This window comes from Vigna umbellata, chromosome 11, assembly GCF_029865625.1.
Source record: "Vigna umbellata cultivar VRB3 chromosome 11, Vumbellata_1.0, whole genome shotgun sequence".
NCBI classification, from domain to species: domain Eukaryota; kingdom Viridiplantae; phylum Streptophyta; class Magnoliopsida; order Fabales; family Fabaceae; genus Vigna; species Vigna umbellata.
This window is the reverse complement of record NC_142175.1, coordinates 895,883-916,768: the sequence shown is the minus strand read 5'-3', so window position 1 is coordinate 916,768 and position 20,886 is coordinate 895,883. Positions and strand designations below refer to the sequence as shown.

The 20,886-nt window shown below is 33.9% G+C and overlaps 1 protein-coding gene across 1 annotated transcript; it reads right to left on the bottom strand.

Annotated features, from left to right (window-relative positions):
• Positions 1-14,113: 14,113 nt before the first annotated feature.
• Positions 14,114-20,545, bottom strand: LOC124837504 (Mitochondrial import inner membrane translocase subunit Tim17/Tim22/Tim23 family protein). Its single transcript, XM_047312880.2, has 4 exons — positions 20,285-20,545; positions 19,548-19,661; positions 15,564-15,668; positions 14,114-14,676 (listed from the first exon to the last, which is right to left on the bottom strand). The coding sequence occupies exons 1-4, from the start codon at positions 20,403-20,405 to the stop codon at positions 14,396-14,398; spliced, it is 621 nt and encodes a 206-aa protein (XP_047168836.1). The 5' UTR covers positions 20,406-20,545; the 3' UTR covers positions 14,114-14,395.
• Positions 20,546-20,886: the final 341 nt, after the last annotated feature.

The window sequence follows — 20,886 nt, the reverse complement described above, 5'->3', positions numbered from 1 at the left end:
GCACTTTCTCATCCAACTCATTTCCATGGTGTGAACGCAACCCTTCATTAAAAGAATATATATATATATATATATATATATATATATATATATATATATATATAGCTTTGCAAAACGTGGAAGTTGACGTCTAGGGATCGCAACATACTACAAAGGATAATCTATTATTTATCCTCTTACTTATTGATACCTATTTAAAAAATATTTATGAATATTTTTAAATTTTTAAATATAAAATATATTTAAAAGGAGATATTTTATAAATTTTTAATAAAATATAATATAGAACAACAATGTGTGAACACTGATGTGATCAAAGACTGAGAGAAAGAAAAGCAGTATATTTAAAACAAGTGTAGGTATATATTTAATGCTTCATTAAACACAAAATAGCGAAAAAGTACGTAAAAGGGACAGAATATGAACTCTACTGAGTACTGCTATCTTTTCTACAGGGATTCTCGTGATTAAAAGATTATGTTTATCTCATTATATATTACTGTGTTTAATAATATCATTATTAGTAGAGTTATCTATGCTTAGTACAATAAACCTAACCAATTTTACTGTATTAGATTTTAATAAATCATTCTGATAAAGTAATTTAAACACAACTCAACTTCACCATTTAATAAAATTTACACCTATCATCAATGCATACCAAAAACACATTTAACTTACTGTTTAACTAATCTAAAACTTTATTTGCTTCTTTCTTATCTTCCATTCATAAAACAAAAAAAAAAAATTCCATCCTTAATATATTAATTATACTTTCCCACCTGTTTTCGCTCCAACAAATTTTAAAGGAGTCCAGTAGATGTGGTTTAATTGATATAAAAAAAGTAATTATAATAATATAAATAAAAATAAATATAGTTTAAAACAAAAAATTTAAAATATAATGAATGACTCACCTATAGTTATATTAAAAATATTAAAATAAAATAATTTTTTTAATTTATACAAAGAAAAAGTAAATAAATATTATAAGAAATAAATTTATTAACCCTACAATAGGCTGCGTTGAAAGACTTTTTCGGGTTGAATGTGATAGTAAAGTGTGAACACATGTAAATATATATCACACGTTTAACATTCATTCACACCTATCAACTTCAGATACATTTCTTTATAAGTTTAAATATTTTTAAGTCTTTAAAAAATATGTATTAATTTTAAATCTTTAACTTTCCTAATAACTTATTATCTTTGTTAATAGCTATTTTAATATTAAAAATAAAAATATTAATGAATGTAATTAAAATATAAAAACATTTCAAATTAAGATAATACTATGTATTAGACATGTAATTTAATTAAGTAATATGCATGTAAGTAAAGAATTGAATATATTATTTTTAGCTTTTTATTTAATAATATATTGTTAATATTATATTTTTATTTAAAATAATTATATTTTACTTTGCAGTTCATTAATTATTTCTGCATTTTGATATTTATCATAACGGTAAATCGATATAAATAATTATTCTTTTAGATGAAAAAAGTTCAACTTTATAATTTATAAAGTCATTTTTAAAAATTGATGTTAAAATTTTGTTTTTTAATTAAGGGTTTCATTTGAGTGTAATCTTTTAGTTTTTGGTACTATTTGTTAACTAAAATCGAAAATTCTCTGCTATAAATTAAACAAAGTTTATGTGTAATGCGAATCTTTATTCTATAGCTTGCTGAAATATAAATTTAATCGAGGAAAACTAAATATATTTAAAAATATGCTTTATCAAAACTTTTTCCTTTAATTAATCATATATTTTTTTTTAATGGTTGTTTAAATAGCACGATTAGTGCAATAAAAACACGATCAAAACATGAGCTGTGCAACTGAGGTTTTATATATATATATATATATATATATATATATATATATATATATATATATATATATATATATATATATAATTATTGAAACCTATGACGAAGTCCTTATTATTTACATATTTAATCCCAAAATTATAAGAAAAGGACAACAGAAAATGGATCCAGTTGGATCTTTAACTACAGGTGGCAAAGAAACATAATTAATAAGATTTGAGGAATATGTTTTGGTTTATAATACAATAGTAGAATAGTATAATACAACATCTCATAGTTTCTGGAAAGTCATCTAAAATATCTCGTTTAATATATAGACAAAATTATTTTATTTTCTAAATTCTTTTATATATATAAAAAAGAAACTTATGCAGACAAAGAAAAAACGAATTAGAAAAACATCACGTCGCCATCACTATCCTTTTCTCAACTTTGAAAAGAAATTATTATTTTAATAAAATGTATTTTATTAAAGAAGATAGAGAAGAATATAATAAGTGCCTATAGGGTCAACGAGAAACAGCGAAAGCGAAATCAATCTAGGCACAACTTGATATAATCTTAGTATAGCTGTAGAACCAGTTAACAACCATTATTTGTATTTTTATGAAAAATAAGTTAATAAATTTATTTTATTTTCAACATATAAACAGAGTGTGGTACTATGTTTCGGGCTGGTGTGTTGTACGACAGTGAAGCAGGGTTGGTGGTGAAATTTTGTGATACCCAATGAGTTAAAGAGTTCTTTTTGCCTATGAGAGACTGTATTAGAGGATGTGTTTGAGTATCATACCATCTTGCCTGTACGAGACAGTAGAGAGGGAAATGTTTTGTCCTATAGTTTCGGCTCGTATCTTAATGTACTGTACAGTATGAGATTCACTTAAATTGTTACTCGTAAGTTTTTAGGAAGTAGAAGAGACAAGTCTATAATGTGATGGTAGGATGATTCGACCACTCTATCGCGGGTATTAGTATGTTCGAAAGGGTTGTGAGTAGATCAATTATGGGATGATATTAGAAAGTGAACATGTTATACTAACTAATTGTTGTTAGATGAATTATTCATTTCTTTTTATTCAAATATTTCTTTTTAGTTGTTTATTGTTTGTGATCATAGTATGATGTTTGTGTTATACAAGAACAAATAATGATACAAATATTACGAATGCGGTGTAGACATGTTGAGAGGATGCGAAAGACTAAGGGGTTTTTACTATATTTATTTTGAATAAGATTTTAGGACAATATAATGTTACCTTTGATTTTTGATGCATTTCAGGACTCTTTATTCTATATATTTTTTTCTCGCATGCATTACAAGAAACAAGTTTGTTTATTAGGGTTTAAGGTTCATGGTTTAGGATTCAGGGTTCAAGGTCAGGGTTTAGGGTTTAGGGGAATATGGTTTACGGATTAAGGATTAGTATTTAGGGTTTAGGGTATAGAGTTTAGGGTTTAGGGTTTAGAGTTCAGGGTGTAGGGTTTACTGTTTAGGGTTTAAGGATTAGGGATTAAGAATTAGGGTTTAGGGTTTAAGGTTTAGGGTTTACGGTTTAGAGTTTAGGGTTTAGGGATTTAGGGTTTAGGGTGTAGGGTTTACGGTTTAGGGTTTAGGGATTAGGGATTAGGAATTAGGGTTTAGGGTTTAAGGTTTAAGGTTTATGGTTTAAGGTTTATGGTTTAGGGTTTAGGGGTTTAGGGTTTATGATTTAGGATTTAGGGTTTAGGGTTTATGGTGTAGGGTTTCGGGTTGAGGGTTTAGGGTTTAGGATTTATGGTTTAGGGTTTAGGGTTTATGATTGATGGTTTAGGGTTTAGTGATTAGGTTTTAGCGTTTAGGATTTAGGGTTTAGGGTTTAGAGTTTAGGGTTTAGGGATTTAGGGTTCAGGGTTTAGGGTGTAGGGTTTACGGTTTAGGGTTTAGGGATTAGGAATTAGGGTGTAGGGTTTAAGATTTAGGGTTTAAGGTTTATGGATTAAGGTTTATGGTTTAGGGTTTCGGGTTTAGAGTTTAGGGTTGAGGGTTGAGGGTTTAGAGTTTAGGGTTTAGGATTTATGGTTTATGGTTTACAGTTTAGGGTTTAGGGTTTAGGGTTGAGGGTTTATGGTTGAGGGTTTAGGGTTTAGTGATTAGGGTTTAGTGTTTAGGGTTTAGTGTTTAGGGTTTAGGGAAGCCAATCTGCTTCCGTTTACGGAAGCCATCATGCAAACTTCATATGACGGCTCAGCAGATCCAGATAACCACCTTAGAAACTTCATCGATGCTATGGCATTCTACACGGATAGCGACCCAGTTATTTGCCGAGTTTTTTCCTTATCTCTGAAAGACGAAGCGTTGGAGTGGTATCACACCCTTCCTCCGAATAGGTTATGTATAGGTAATTTCTTACCTAAGCGCAATGTTCCCTAAATCACAGCACAAGGACGAACCCACCCACGAACCTTACTTTCCCCAATTTCGCACACACAAAATATCTGACCCCAAAATAGGAAACATTGGTTTAATAAGTTTTAATTATATTATATTTACATTTGACCCTAATTTTGCTTTTATTATATTTTACAATTTAAAATGATATAAAATTCACGTATTAAGTTCAAACTGTGCCACCGGCAAATAAAAGGATGCCTCAACATGCCACCTGTTTAAAAAGTTAACGTCGTCCATTGCATTTAACGGAAAGGGTATTATTGACTCAATTTTGTCAAATTAGGGACCCAATTGAACACTTCTAAAAAAGGAGGACCCAATTCATACGAATCCACAGAAATAGGGACCTCCGAATACATTAAACCTTTATTTTACTTTTTAGGTTAAATACAGGAGGACCTAAGGAAAAAAGGTACGTTTTGTTCTAAGATTGGAGAGATCACATTGTGAGAAAATCACTCATTAGAGAACTAAAGTTCCACTAGTCATATCTGACTTTAGCATCGGAGTATCTTCGCAGCTACCCCCCACTTCCATTGAAGAGGCCACATTACACTTGTGGAAGGAGTGTGAACGAGTTACAAGAAGGTGAGCAACTAATATCATTGGAGGAAAGACAACGGACCCAGACGTACAGGAGTAATAAATCATCATCAACAAGGTTCGTATCTCGGTCCCAAACAATCATATTGAAACATTTTGTCGCCCACCGTGGAGCCAAGATTTGATACACCCAAGGAAGACCACAAGAACTATGGAAGAGAATAACACCCGAGATTTAATCAGGGAATTACAAGCCCAGATAGAAGCACATGCGAAAACCATACGGGAGCAGCAGGAGACTCAACAAAAACAAGCGGAGGAAATTGCAACGTTGAGAGCACAACGGCCTCCTCCTGAGGTGTCTGCCTCAAACAGGCAGGATGATAACGAAGGTAGTCGTCATGGAGGGCATTCTGAACCTGCTGGGGAGGGAAGAAGGGCACCCACATCCCTCCGGCTCACCAATCTACTTTCGTTTACGGAAGCCATCATGCAAACTACTATGTTGGAAAAAACCCCTCCAGCGTTAGAAAGATAAGACGGCTCAACAAATCCAGATAACCATCCCAGAAACTTCATCGATGCTATGGCATTCTACACGGATAGCGACCCAGTCATTTGCCGAGTTTTTTCCTTATCTCTGAAAGACGAAGCGTTGGAGTGGTATCACACCCTCCCTCCGAATACAGTAGATTGTTTTGCCACAGTAGAAACTCTCTTCTGAAGACAGTATGCCACCAACAGAAGACAGGAGATGACACCGACAGAGTTGGTAAACACTAAACAGGAGAAGGATGAAACTCTGAGAGCGTTTATGCAGAAATACAACGAGACTGCAAGACGAGTGAAAGACGTCAATCACACCTTCATAATAAGCAATTTACTCTCATGCTTAAGACTGGGGTATTTTGCTGAACAATTGTACAGCGATATCACCCTCAAATGAGACCATGCAAACACCAAATATCTTTTATTTCCTTCTCCGCCAATTCGCATGCACAATATCATTTGCTAATAGAACACTAGTTTTGACTAAGTTGAAGCACTCAAATACCTCTCATCTTCTTTAGTTTTAAAAAAAAAAAATACTTAAACAATCTTTCTCTTTAATAAATTTAAGTTATATTTTCAATTTAAAAAAAAAAGAGTTATAAAAAATAAAACAAAAATAAAAAAATAATTAAGCCCAAAGTCGTGTATTTATTAAAGAAAATGGGTGAGAGATATATTCCGAAAACAAAATATTTTTAGATTTGGAAATGTTTAGAATATTTGTTTTAATTTTTTTTTTCTATATTCTAAATTAACCATTTTGAAATATATTTTCAAATTCAAAATATACCTTTCACAATATTCAGTCTGAAAATATGTAAAATAATCCTTTTTCATATATGTAATTCGAATCATTAATGGGTCAATTAAAGATTTTGAATATACTTACATCATTAATTATACTTTTAAATATATATAATACAAAAATCAAATTTGAAAATAAAGAAGTTGATAGAACAAGTGAAGATGTTAAACATGCTTGTTATTTTTACTAGTCAAAAGGGACCATTTTAGCATTCCTACAACTAGTTGAAATTGAAAGCCCTGATGAAGTTGATGGAATGGAGACACATGAAAGCACATTTTATTAATCATGACCCCAACAAAACATATTCAAGAATATATTATTTATATACTCTTATCAATGGTTTTTCCTACAACACCAACTACACCTAAAACCTACACTGCGTGATAATTGTCTGGTTGTGTGCAGGTAAACGCGTTCAATAAATGGTTCTCTTCAATGCAAGCGGTGGTCACTTTCTCAATCCTTCTTCGGTAACATTCATAATTTTACTCAACTTACCTCAATTCATTCAATTGAAAATTATGTTGATCAGGCTAAATTTGATTATTTCCTTGTTCATTATTTATTCGTCTTAATCACCATATTATTTCTCACTTTTTTCAAGACTCTCTCAACATCTTGCCTTCTTTTTACCTATGTACGGATTCTCTCCTCCACTAAGATTATATTATTATTACTTTGAGGATGAAGATTATGATTTCTCCAATATATGAACTTTTGAACCTAGATATTACTTTTTTTTCAACTCCTATATTTTATCATTATTGTGAAATACTATATCATAACATACAAATACCAATATCACAACAAATCACACGAAAGTAAGCTAGAGTAATTTAAAATCCTAATAATGCTTAAATTTCAATTAATGAAAAAAGACATACATATTATCACAAACCATACATCAAAGTTAATAAACAAAGTCTAAATAATAACCTAACTATAAAAGTCATCATAGCTCTTTTATCCAACATCATATAACTGACACAATTTTTAAAGAATTAATATATTGAGTAAAATTTAAGGTCATGTACCTATCATACTCATCTCTACCAAGGATTATAGTTATAGTTATATCATGATAAGGTCACATCCTCTACCAAGGAGTATCACAAGGTAAATCTCAATTTATAAGATTTGGTCTTCTTATCAAATCTACATATGAGAACCTCATTCGACTGTCACTCTAAATATTTTCCTTTACATAAATTCAACATTTAGTAGAATTAGAATAGTCTCACTTCAACTAGACGTTAATACACTCCACATATCATCAATATAGTAGTATTCCTACCTTAGGAATAATTACCCTCTCATTCCATATCATTCATATAAAACTAAAGAAAATTACAACTATTTCAAACTATACAAGATTCATACAATTCGTGCTTCTTTCTTTTCACATATAATTCATAAAGTTTCAAATTATTAAACACCCCTTAGTGCCCAGCGACATAAGCCTTGAAACCATTGAAACATAAATTCTGAGGTGGTGCCCAAAACTAGGTTTCTAGCATCCAATGACAACATTCTCAAGGATTCAATATCAAGTGAGCGCCTAATAGTACCTAGATTACACCCGACGTTTTGGCTCATAGAGCTCAATGACTTTCATTTTCGCAATGGCACATAACAACACTTATCCACTGCTCAACGCCAGCAAAACAAAGAGTTCACTATCACTTTTGCGACAAGCGGTACTAAAGTTTTGCTTAGCACAATTGAGACAATGAGACAATGTTTGATCGGCGCTTAACGGCACAATAGGGACACCCAACTCTGCATAAAAAAAGCTAAGTTCTTTATTTGTTTTGATTGATTAGTATGACTTTTGTTCAGTTCTCTACCACTTATTATGTTTCATTTTGAATTCAATATAGCTACGTTATAACTGGGAAAATACCACTTCGATCAATTTAATATCTCAAAGAGAATTTTTTTACCCAAAACCAAAACAATACAACACAAGCGATTCAAGTATATCTTTTAACTTCTAATCTAAGATACCAAATTGTATATCCAAAGTACCTAGAATAGGCCAACTTGGTCATTACAAACATGCCTCAAGCACCAAATACTTATATAATCCCAAAATTAAGCAATTACAATTCATCATACCAATCAAATTTTCACAATCAAGATCAATAGATCAAGCATAATTTAAAGGTACTGTATAAACTTAATCTATCATTCCTTACATGAATTGAACTTAATCTATCATTCCTTACTTGACATTGCTAGTAGCTTCATAGATAGAAAATGATTTTGCCATTATAGAATACCTAATTACTTGCCAACCAACATATCCAAAAGAGACCGGTAAAAACATACAAAAGTTTTCCTACAATGCAACACTCAAAATTTTCGGTACTAAAAGTAAGTAATGTGAAAATTATTCTTATAATTTATTTCTGCTAAGAATTCATCTTGTTCACACACCTAAAGTTCAATAAAATTATTTAGATATGGTCTAAGTTTAACAATAATCACATTTTATATTAATGTATAAGATAATATTGTATTATCAACAAGTTTCTTTTTAGCATGAATATTATACTTCTCTCCTTTATGGTTTTCTTATGTAATTTAATATTTAATACTCTTTCTTTTTTAAATTTAAACTTTTTTTATTTTGTATTTGAACGTTAGATTTAGACTTGAGACTCTTTATAAACTTGAAATATGTTTAATAATTACATTTCAATTTAGAAGTTTCGAAAGTGTGATTTCCTAAGATTAAGATTCGTGCCATTGCTTCCTCCATCTCATATTTTCTTGAGACACCCCATAATCATGCTGAAATGACGCTTTTAACCATTACTGAATAAAATAATGTTTCGGTGTACATTTTCCTGTGTGTCTCTGTTGCTCCTGGATGTCTGGGATGCGTGTTCTACTGTCTGGGATGTTTGCATTTCTTCCATTGTTGTTCTTCAAACTCGCCAAAAGGAGAGGGAGGTACCTGCAAAGATACTCCGACGCTCAAGTCAGATATGATTTATAGAGCTGAAGCTCTGAAGAGAGTAATTGGATACTGCTCTGAAATATTATTCAGGATCTCTAGAGCATAAAGAGAACGTACCTGGACTTGGGTCCTGTCACTGTATTTATAAGCAAAATAAAAATAACCACCTTACCTAAAAGTGTGGTTAGTGGCTTTGACTGATATTTTAACTGTCTAAAATATCTAAGATATTTATGTTATTACATAAATATCCTTACTACATAACATGCCCCCCAAGTCCGAGTTTAACCGTTCCGTTTTATGAACGTGGTAACTATAGGACTTATGAGTTTGAGGGAGGCTGTCTTCGCTGTAATTAGAGAGCGTGTGCAAGTGAGGAATTTGATGGACCACAAGGAGGCGAAGATGAACGGCAAAAAGCTGGAGCAAATGAGGCCGAGCGCTCGTTGATGTGAATTGACGAGCGGCTCTTGAACGCTCGTTAAAATGGAATGTCCAGCGAAGTTTGGATGATCGTTGTTTGTCGACCGCTGAGGCCGAACGCTGATTGAGTGGACGCTCGTTAACAATTGAATGTCGACCGTTGAGGCCGAACGACTGAACGAGTGGACGCTCGTTGACAATTGAATGTCGAGCGTTGAGACCGAACGACGGACTGAGTGGACGCTCGTTGACATTTGTTTGTCGAGCGCTGAGGCTGAACGCTGATTGAGTGGACGCTCGTTAACATTTGAATGTCGACCGTTGAGGCCGAACGACTGAACGAGTGGACGCTCGTCGACAATTGAATGTCGACCGTTGAGGCCAAACGACTGAACGAGTGGACGCTCGTCGACAATTGAATGTCGAGCGCTGAGGCCGAACGCTGATGGAGTGGACGCTCGTTAACAATTGAATGGCGAGCGTTGAGGCAAACGACTGAACGAGTGGACGCTCGTTGGCAATTGAATGTCGAGCGTCCACTCAGTCAGCGTTCGGCCTCAGCGAGTTTGAAGAACAACAATGGAAGAAATGCAAACATCCCAGACAGTAGAACACGCATCCCAGACATCCAGGAGCAACAGAGACACACAGGAAAATGTACACCGAAACATTTTGGCGCCCACCGTGGGGAATGGGTTTGACCAGAAACCCTACTTTTGCGCACCAGCTCTGTACGGCGGATGACGCGGGGGCTCAACCAAATGAATTGACCGCAGCAAGGGGTCGCAGGTTTAGGTTTGAATCTTACTCCTCAAGGCGGGTGAGGGTGGCGCCGGAGGCACTGGTGGTGCATTCCAGTCATCAGCGCTCGCACGGGCGAGGGACTTCCAAAACCTCTTATGCCTCCAAATTTCAGTCTGTGAAACCCTGCGCGACAAACCTTATATATCAAGTTTGATGCTGGGAAACCATGGCGGCGTCGATGTGTGGGAACGTCGATCAAGACGAAGGTTCTGCGGCGGAGTGTAATGAATTTGGGGATTTAGGGTTCTCTGTTCTCAGTCTCGATTTTCTCAGTCTCGATTCCTAAATCGGAGAGGAAACCCGTTTCAAAGAAAACGAAGGTGAGAACGGTACAACCGGTTTTAGGAAGCGCCGTTGACTGTAGGCAACGCTGGCAGCAAGCTCGGTAGCGGCAGGCAACGCAGTGATGGTGGGGATAGCTTGACAGAGAACGGTGACCCTGGTCGGCACGATGGAGGCAACTATGGAGGAGAGGTCGGAGGAGGACATAAAAGTCTTCGTAACAAAAGAGTTATCGTCTGTCCAGAGAGTCCTCCACTTGCTGACGCTGAGTTGTTGATGATGCTGGTGATTGAGCAGTGGTGATCGGAGTTTGGAATTGCACTTGGAACCGTTAAGGCACCAAGATCATTTTTCTTTTTCTCAGAATAATGCCAAATCACGATGTGTCAAAGGGTTGTTTCCTCTTCTTTCTTCTTTCCGCGGAATGACAAAGAAACGATGCCCCTAGATTGAATGGCAAAATTAAGTTGGAAATAGCTTTGGTGGCATCACGCGTAGAGGAAGATGAGAGACGGCCTTGAAGTGGTGATTGGTCAGGCCGCGGTGGGTGGCGTTGGATTATTATAATGTTTCTCCTGGGGTGCAAGTAATTCTTTTTGAACCTGATGGTTGAATGAAGCCTGCTCTGATGTTTCACTGTAAGAAATCTCAATAATCAATATTGATATAAATAGTTGGCCTTTTTATCCGGTATGCATTAGTCACAGATGAGTTTATATGTTGAGATGATAATAATATTCCAAATAGTTTATAAAGATTATAAAATAAATAATAAAATGAATGGTTATCTGTAAAGCCGCATAAATTGGTTGATGTTGATGGTGTTAATCTGAAGTAGCGATGTCGAGACCGAGCGCCGTCTTGGCTCCTTGCAGTATCAATGGGATGACGCTCGGCCCCACGGTGGGCGCCAAAATGTTTCGGTGTACATTTTCCTGTGTGTCTCTGTTGCTCCTGGATGTCTGGGATGCGTGTTCTACTGTCTGGGATGTTTGCATTTCTTCCATTGTTGTTCTTCAAACTCGCCAAAAGGAGAGGGAGGTACCTGCAAAGATACCCCGACGCTCAAGTCAGATATGATTTATAGAGCTGAAGCTCTGAAGAGAGTAATTGGATACTGCTCTGAAATATTATTCAGGATCTCTAGAGCATAAAGAGAACGTACCTGGACTTGGGTCCTGTCACTGTATTTATAAGCAAAATAAAAATAACCACCTTACCTAAAAGTGTGGTTAGTGGCTTTGACTGATATTTTAACTGTCTAAAATATCTAAGATATTTATGTTATTACATAAATATCCTTACTACATAACAAATAATAAAAAGCTAAAATATATTTCTATCTCCATTTTCGTTTTCCTCCTTGTCTAAGTAGTTGCCCAAGAAGAGATAATTGTTTTTTTCATTGACAGAGTGTAGCATAACCAGACCGATTAAAGAGGTAAGTATTCTGAATTTTTCCTATTTGATGTTGGTGAAGGTAGTTTAGGAATGGATGTTACGTAATCTGAATTATTGTTTAGGTGTTTTCCATTGGCAAGAAGAGTTTTGTATAACCAGACCGATTGAAGAGGTAAACGTCCTGAATATTTTCCAATTTGGTGTAGGTGAAAGTGATTCTGGAATTTGTGTTACAAAATGTGGAAATGTATATGCTTTCAAATGCCTCTCGGATTGAATGGCACAATCTAAAATATATTTTTTAAAATATACTTTAGAATGTATAATTTAATATGTAATTTCAAATTTAGAATATAAATTGGTATTCAGAATTATACAATTTATAATATAAATTGTAAAATTTATATTTCAAATTACATAATTAAAATATAAAATACAATATTTTTTCGTTTCGAATTGTGAAATTCAAAAAATTAACCAATGTAGAAAAATCACCACCAATCAACGATCACCACCATACACAACAACCACCTATGAACCACCTATGAACCACCACTCACCTCTACTCAACACCACCACTCACCACGAACACACCCACTGCCTTCAAACCCTACAACAGTCATATCCACTTTTACTTTTTCATCAAGGGTATTATTGAAATTTCAAAAAGTATGAGGTTGTCTCAAGAAAAGATGGTGGTCTAGGAAGCAACGGCCGAAGATTTGTTTATAGAGTTTGTGAGTGTAGACTTAAATAAAGGGCAACCATGTACCTGCTTCTAAGCATTATCCATAATATAAATACTCAACTTGAAACATTTTTTCCTAAGATTAACAGATTAATGCAACACTAATTTTCTTATGAAAACCCTTACAAGTGAACAAGGAAGGTAGAAGATGTATTGTATACGAAAGCCAAGTCAATAAAATAAAAGCTAAATATATTTTTAGTCCTTAAATTTGAATATGAAATTAAAATTCATCTTTATCAAAATTTTTATATATTTTGATTTGCAGATTTTAAAAATAAATACATATAATTTTTTTAATCCAATCATTTTGATTTTTTTGTTAGACAATATTTTATATTGATATTTAAGTTATAATGTATTAAATAATATTAATAACTCAAATATCATAAAAAAACACAACTTGACATGTCAAAAGAATGTAATACAATTTGATTAAAATAACTAGATTTATTCATTTATAAAATTTAAGAATTAAATTTTATCAAAATTTAAAACATAAAAGAATTTTAATTTTATATTAAAATTTAATGACTAAAAACATATTTGATCAATAAAATAAACATAATCGTATGTTACTAGAGATCATGTGCTCTACCCGTCCAAGAACATGCATAAACAAATGTTAGAAATAATCCAATTTTGAGAATGATAACCTGACCAAGATAATGTAGCAAATTTTACAAAATAAAGAAAAGAGAGTAAAAAGTCAAATGTGATACAAGCAAAGCATGAAACAATATTGTCGCAATGACTTAGAGTTACTATATAACACAACTCAGTCCATGCATTCCACATCACAAGAGAAATCATTTACCTTTTTTACATTTTGTATTTGCATTTAGCAATAATGGCTTCCTCTGCTCCTAAGTTCTGTGTTCTTTGCACTCCTTCTATCCACCTGGGGTACAATCACAACTGAATACTCTTCATTCACCAAATTTCATTTTGTATGATATATACTCCTTCGAATATTTTAACTTCATTCACCAGGTTTTGTAAGTCACAAGTCACACATATCAAGCATTCGAATTGTGTAATATTGATGGGTTTTTTTCACTGTTTTCCCTGTCATTTGCAGAGGTTGAAGCACAACTATGTCAATGTCGTAGCCAAACTTGGTCAGGGCTTTGTTTACACACGAAAGGATGTAAATATCAATGCATAAACGTGGAAAATGGAGTTTTCGGGGCTTGTCATGATCATGGGCTTGTGAAGCCAAATTATTTTCGACAACATCAAGAGTAAAAGGGTGAAATGATACAATAGAATAGAAAACAATGTCATGTGAAGCCATTTTCGCGAGATTGCACAAGTCAAACTACAACATTTATACTTTTATAGATTTTCCTCACATAGTAATTGGACATTGTCTACCCTGAGAAGGGAAAAATCATTAGACAATCCAAATGAGTACATGAATTTCAATCTCAACATTTTCAAAATCTCTGCTGAAGCCATTGCTTTTTAGCTTGAAAAGTACATTATTACAAACTAACTCAATAAAATAAAATAAAATTGGGTATACAAAATGCTTTACGTGGTGAAAGTTTGCCTCGCTCAAGGATCAGGCAAACATCCACAAAAATTTAGTTCTCAAGGTTCTTCTTCTTTAAGGTTGCGGATCCTTGCCCTTTGTTGAAGGAATTGCTCTTCCTGAGCTCGTTTAGCAGCAAGGGCTTCCTCATCGAGTACTTGAACTGGAAACCATTCTGGCAATTTTAACCAAGATCCACTGTTTTTTGAATTCTCAATGTCTTGGTATATTGTTTTAGTGTAATCTCTCAAAGCATCTTTCGATTTCAAATAAGTAAAGTCTGCCGCTGTCCCCACAACAGCAAAGACGACAGAGTACCGGATTGCACCCAGTTGACCACCTAAAATTTCACAAGTGCCCATCAATTTTCAGGGCTTGTAACCGATCCTCTGTAACTATTGACCACATTTAAGCAAGAATTATTACATTCAATTTACATTCAAATAATTCATTTATCAAAATTTAAACAATCTGGGAAAACTCTCTCTTTGACCAAATTATTCCCACAAGCATTTTCATGAGACTAATCCCTTGGGTAGCATTAGATTTAAGAGACGCTCTCAACATTACTTTCATCCTCTCCAAGGGTGTGTAACTTCCATATCAATCCCAGTGGTAATCTCCAAGAACCTTACCCTTAGAATATTAAAAATACGAGGCAATCTAAGATAAAAAAAAAAATAAAAATGTATTTGGAATAACCATGATACATCTTCTACTTCCTTGTAAGTAATTGACAATGCTATAGCAAGTCCAAGTTCTTTAAGATAAAAATATTGATCAATTTCTATTTTTAAAAGAAATCCATTTGTTATTGACTACCCTAGTGAAAAACATGCTTTAGGTATTATTACAAAACTTTATGACAATGTAGGAATCATTAGAAAAAACATAAGAAATCAGAAAAAGATTTCACAGACAAAAAAGAAAAACAACTGAGAAAGAAAACTGAAAATGGAAACAATTCAGATCTCATCAAGCAAAGTTATTTCAGTCTAAATTGCTGAGAAGGATTAAATGTCCTGAATAAATGATATATGTAACAAGTTGCAGCAAATAGTTAACACAAAATACAAAAAAAGTGTAACGGAGAGTAAGATCCAAGAGAAAATTCTTTTTAAAATACATAATAAAAGTTAAGGTGAAGAACAGATAGATAATTCACCATGGTTAATGGCTGACAAAAATCACAAGAACGCAGCAATAGTAAGAGGGGCAGAACTAAACCTTGCAGTCGCCCAAGAAGAGCACCAGTTCCAAATCCAGCTAATCCAGAGTTCCATATGTCGTCAGGTCCTGTTTTTCTAGTTGCAGCCACAAATTCTCGTGCACCTAACAAATTAGACAGAATGGATCTTATTAAATTAGGTAAGAAGTCATCTACTAGGGTTCGAGCCCCATTCCCAACCTAGGTAGGATCTAATGAATCAATTAACTTATCTACACAGAGGAGGGTTACAATTTAATTCTGTTAGGATAGAGAAGGAGAAATTAGTTAAGATTGTTAGAAAATTAATAGATTACTTAGTGGGCAGTGAGACATAAATAAGGGAAATATAGGAGAAAGGGAGGTTTGTTGTTTTTAATCCTTTGTAAAGGAGAAACCCTTGGAGGAGAAAATGCTCTCCTATTTCAAGTACTTTTCATTCTATTCAATAAAAATATTTCTATTTTTTTCTGTTTTCAATTCTTGGTTCCTACCAAATTGGTCCAGCTTATCGGATCTTCGAGGAAGAGCAAGTGTTAGAGATGGAGGCATTTGGCAGAAAAGAGCAATCAACATTTGAGTGGGTAGACCCAATTGGTTATGGTTGAAAAATACTGTGGTACAAGATATTCATTCATCCACGAGCTGCAACACACATTCAAGAACACGGACGGTGTGGCGATACTTAGTTTGTATTATTGGCACCAAGATAACACATTCAGACTGGGGATCATTTTTCACAGCTACGATAAAAAGATTCAAAGATAGCTATGGTAGCCACATCTTTGAAAGATTGGCTGCCATAATGCAAGAGCAAACTAAGATGGAAACTTACTGCAAAGAAATGAAGACTTTCAACGTTCTTGAAAGAGAGGGCCAACATTTTAAATTTGAAGCACATGCTGCAAAAGATATTGAATGAAGAGGGTGATCCATATTTGACAGAGCAACAAAAATAGCACGGAGGGAAGAGGGTCAAAATGCATTGAAGCAAAAGCTAGCTCTTGGTGAAAATGTTTGAACTGCTTACCTTTAATGGAAGCCTAAAAGGGTAAATTGATTCAAAGAGTGGCAGCCGAGTGTGATAGAAATATATTACATTTCTTGAAATCAAAAGGTAGAAGTAAAAAAGGCTCATTAACCAAGAATCAAACTCAGTGTGTGTTGCAAAATGCATCAATTGTCCCACGGTGTAGGCCAAGTCACAATTGAATTGTGACACTTGGGTGGTTATTCTCTTAAGTAGAAAGAGTTTCTTCTTGACTATCAACTATAACTTCTGACGTAGTGATAAACATTTGATCCAACAATTGATATCTAAGTCAATGTCATGAATTTGACTCCTAGTAAGGCAATTGTTTGAAGGGAGATTGTGTTAAGTTGCACAATTATCCTCTACTGTACCAGGTGGACTGAGTCACAATCGAAAAATTTGATTCTTAGTGGAATAATTGTTAAGGGGGAGATTGTTGCAGGGTGCATCAATTGTCTTGAGGTATAGGACAAGTGGGTCAAGTCACAATCAAATAGTGATACTTGGACCACTACGCTCATAAGTAAAAAGAGTTGCACCTTGATTATCAACTATAGCTTTTGGCCTAGTGGTCAACATTTGATCCAATAATTATTATTAAAGCCAAGATCACAAGTTCAATTTCCGATGTAGCAATTGCTCAATGGGATATTGTTGCGTAGGTTGCACAATAATCCCAAGGCTAGGTAGGTCAAGTCACAATCAAAGAATTTGATTCCTAGTGGAACAATTGTTGAGGGAGAGATTTTTGCAGGGTGCATCAATTGTCCCATGACATAGGCCAAGTGACCAAGTTACAATCGAATAATGACATCTCGACTGTTACGCTCTTAAATACAAAGAGTTACATCTTGACTATCAATTACAGCTTTTAGCCTCGTGGTAAACACTTGATCCTACATAATGGAGAAGAAACCAAAAATGAAGAGGCAAAATAGCAAGAGAAACAGACATTATGGTGGAGGAAAAAGTGCATGCATTGTCAGGAGAAACATGAGGAGAATAAAGTAAAGAATGTGGGCTGAAAAGACCATTTTCTTGGTAATCCAATAGTATAAGTAAGTCCAAGGTGGAGATGCAAAAAAGCATAATTTTTTCTAAATTCAGATTTCCATAATATGAATCAGAATCATTGTTGGACCCAGATTTGAGAATGAAGGAGGTTGAAACATAAATAACATTGGAATCCTGGAATCTCAAATTGTTAGGAGAGCCTTCAGCATTAAACTTCATTGCATCTATGACAGCTCGGCAATGGAGCCAAGGCAGAAGGAAGGTTCAAAGGCTGTTATACAAAAGCCACCCTTATCTCCACCATCATTCATGCCACCAGGAAAGCATTGCAATTACTTCTAGGAAGAGTGGGTAAAGATCATGGTGATTATGAAGAGCCACGAGATCAAGCTTCCACCATTCTAACCTTGAGAACAAGGTTGATATTGGAGGAGTGTATTGTCAGGATATAAGGATGAGAAGAAATTAGTTAGGATAATTAGAATACTAATGTTAGTTAGCTAGAGGGGTAGTAAGACAAACATAGGGGAAGAAAGATAGGAGAGAGGGAGATTTGTTATTGAAGGGTAAAAACTTGGAGGAGAGAGTGCTGTCCAATTTCTCATTCTTTTCATTCTATTCAATAAAAATCTTTCTTTTCTTTCTCTTTTCAATTCATGGCTCCTAGCAAATTCCCACAAGGAGAGCAAGATAAATTCATGGGTTCAGCATTATATCTTAACAAAATTTCTTATAGACAAATTGGTGTTGAATCTTTGCAATTGACACATTATGTCCAAAGATAAAATCAAATATTCTAGAGCCTCAATTTGATAAGGATTATAGAGGAAAAACCAAGCAATTAAATGTTTTACATAACATCTTACATTACTTAATGTGGAATTTAGACACTCAATAGTATCCAAATCCATATCATAACATCACTTCTGAGAGTTGAAAACTCACTGTGTCACTCTATGACAATTCACTAGATGATACTGATACCAATATCACATCCACATAGATAAACAAAATGGGGTTTACATCCAAAGAGTTACTATAACTATTACTATTAGATTATTTAATCTGTGAAACATTTTATAAAATTAATACTCAGTAACAAAGCACTTGTTTGATTAACAAAGTATTCTTTTGGAAACAAACTTCCAAACGGAAAATACATTTTTCCTGGGTATTATTAGTAATTAATTAAGAATTTCATAACATAATGCCATTGAAGTATAAACAACCCTGCCAAAAATTTAAATATAATATAATAAAGATTTGCTAATTCAAAAAGCTGTAGTTCATTTCTAAATTCACAGCAAATATAAATAATAGCCTTCCTGTTATTTATGAAGGTATGTTACTTCTGATAGATAAAATGTTACCGCACCAAACCATTTTCAAATTTTACCAATCTACTTCATCAAAATTTTCCATAAGGCTAACAGTAAATGTATATATGAGGTGATGGGGGAAAATGGAGGTCACCCCCATGCTCCAATTTATGGCTGGATTCTCTATAACACAATATAGCATATTTCACTTATTTATAAGTAGGGCGTATTAATAGGGCTATACTAAAAATAAATCACAGCAAATACAGGCCAGTAACACAAACACTCCTCCCGAATACTGAGGCCATATTTTTCTTTTCATAGTTACATATAAAATCTCCAACCCTATAATGGATGTTCTCATTTCTTTTCAGAAAATCAAGGTAAAACATTATGAGGAGAAGGTATCAACTTCTTCTGCCTCAGCAACAAAATTTCACAGGCTGTCCCCCATAATGTTACTCTCGTGTTAAAAAAACAGGAGGGTCCAAATCTATAAGAAACCATAGCAAATCAATAAATTCATGGATTCAAAGCACGCCACAGTAATCAACACAAACAATGGTATCAATACAAAATACAACATAACTCCAAACTGAAAAGCAGAGAATCAGATCAAAAGAAAATCCAACAATTACCACAATAGCACCCTGTGACGATGGCGAAATTTGCAGCATAGCTAGAACACACATTAGCAAGACCAAGTGTTTTTCGATGCTTTGAAATCAACCCAATTCCAGCTCCAGCAACCCCTGCTCCCAAAGAATCACAAACATCATAAATACAAACACTCTATCCTCTTTCAGTCTCTATCCCCACCCAAATCCTCAATCTAATATAAATTTGCAAAATTTATGTCACACGCCATTTAATCATCCATTTTGATCCCTACACACATTACTTTTATCATCTTTACTCCTTATGCATACTACTACAATTTCATTTTGCCCCTGCCATATTAACTTTGACTAAACGATCAAAATAGAAAATATATATATATATATATATATATATATATATATATATATATATATATATAAAGATAAAATGGACAATTTTGAAATATAGTGACTAAAAGGTAAATAACTAATCATTACTAAAACATTGTCTTAATTATATGTAAATAGAACACCAATTAGCTCCTCTAACTTTTCTAGAGAACCGCATGTATCTTCTTATTCGAGACACTAAATATGTCACATTTTCCAGTACAAAAAAGGATCACCACGTTGTGAAAAATCAACTCTTTTGTGCAAAACACAAATTCCATAGGTATTAGATAAAACTAGTGTTCATCGTGGGAATGGTGATCCGATGAAAAAACATTGGAGAAATAAAAGAAGCAACAGAATAAAAGAGAGAAAGGGAGAGAGACCTGCGAGGAGGGTTGGAATAACGATTCGAGTTTTCCAAGCATGAGAAGAAGGAGACGAAGAAGAAGAAGGAGGTGAATTGCTAGGTCCTTCGTCTGAAGCTTCTTCATTCTTAGAGCCCATTTTTTTCTTTCGGATTATTTGTTTTCAATCCACGATTGTGTTGTAAGGTTTTGTTCGATTTGATTTGAAGGGTTTATGGTGCAGTGGTTGATTTCTCTGTGTCACTCCCAAATCAAGTTTCCAGTGAGAGGGTAACTGTGAAGAACTTCGAAATGAAAACGGAGTTCCTCGATTGGGCTAAATTGGGCTTATATAAGATGATGGAGCTTTTTGCTTTCTGCGCCCATGATTTCGTCCATGCACCCCATTTACTTCTTAATTTAAAACAAAAAACACCATAATTTTTTAAATATAGTCCTAAAGATCAAAATGATAATTAGAACGGAATAATTCTTAGATTACACAACATAAAAAAATAACTTTACTACAAGAATTTTATATTGTAAAATTCGTAATAATATTTTTTTAAATTTTAAATTTTAAATTAGGAAATGCCTAATCCTTTAACATTTAATTTGAAAATATAACTACTATTCTCTTA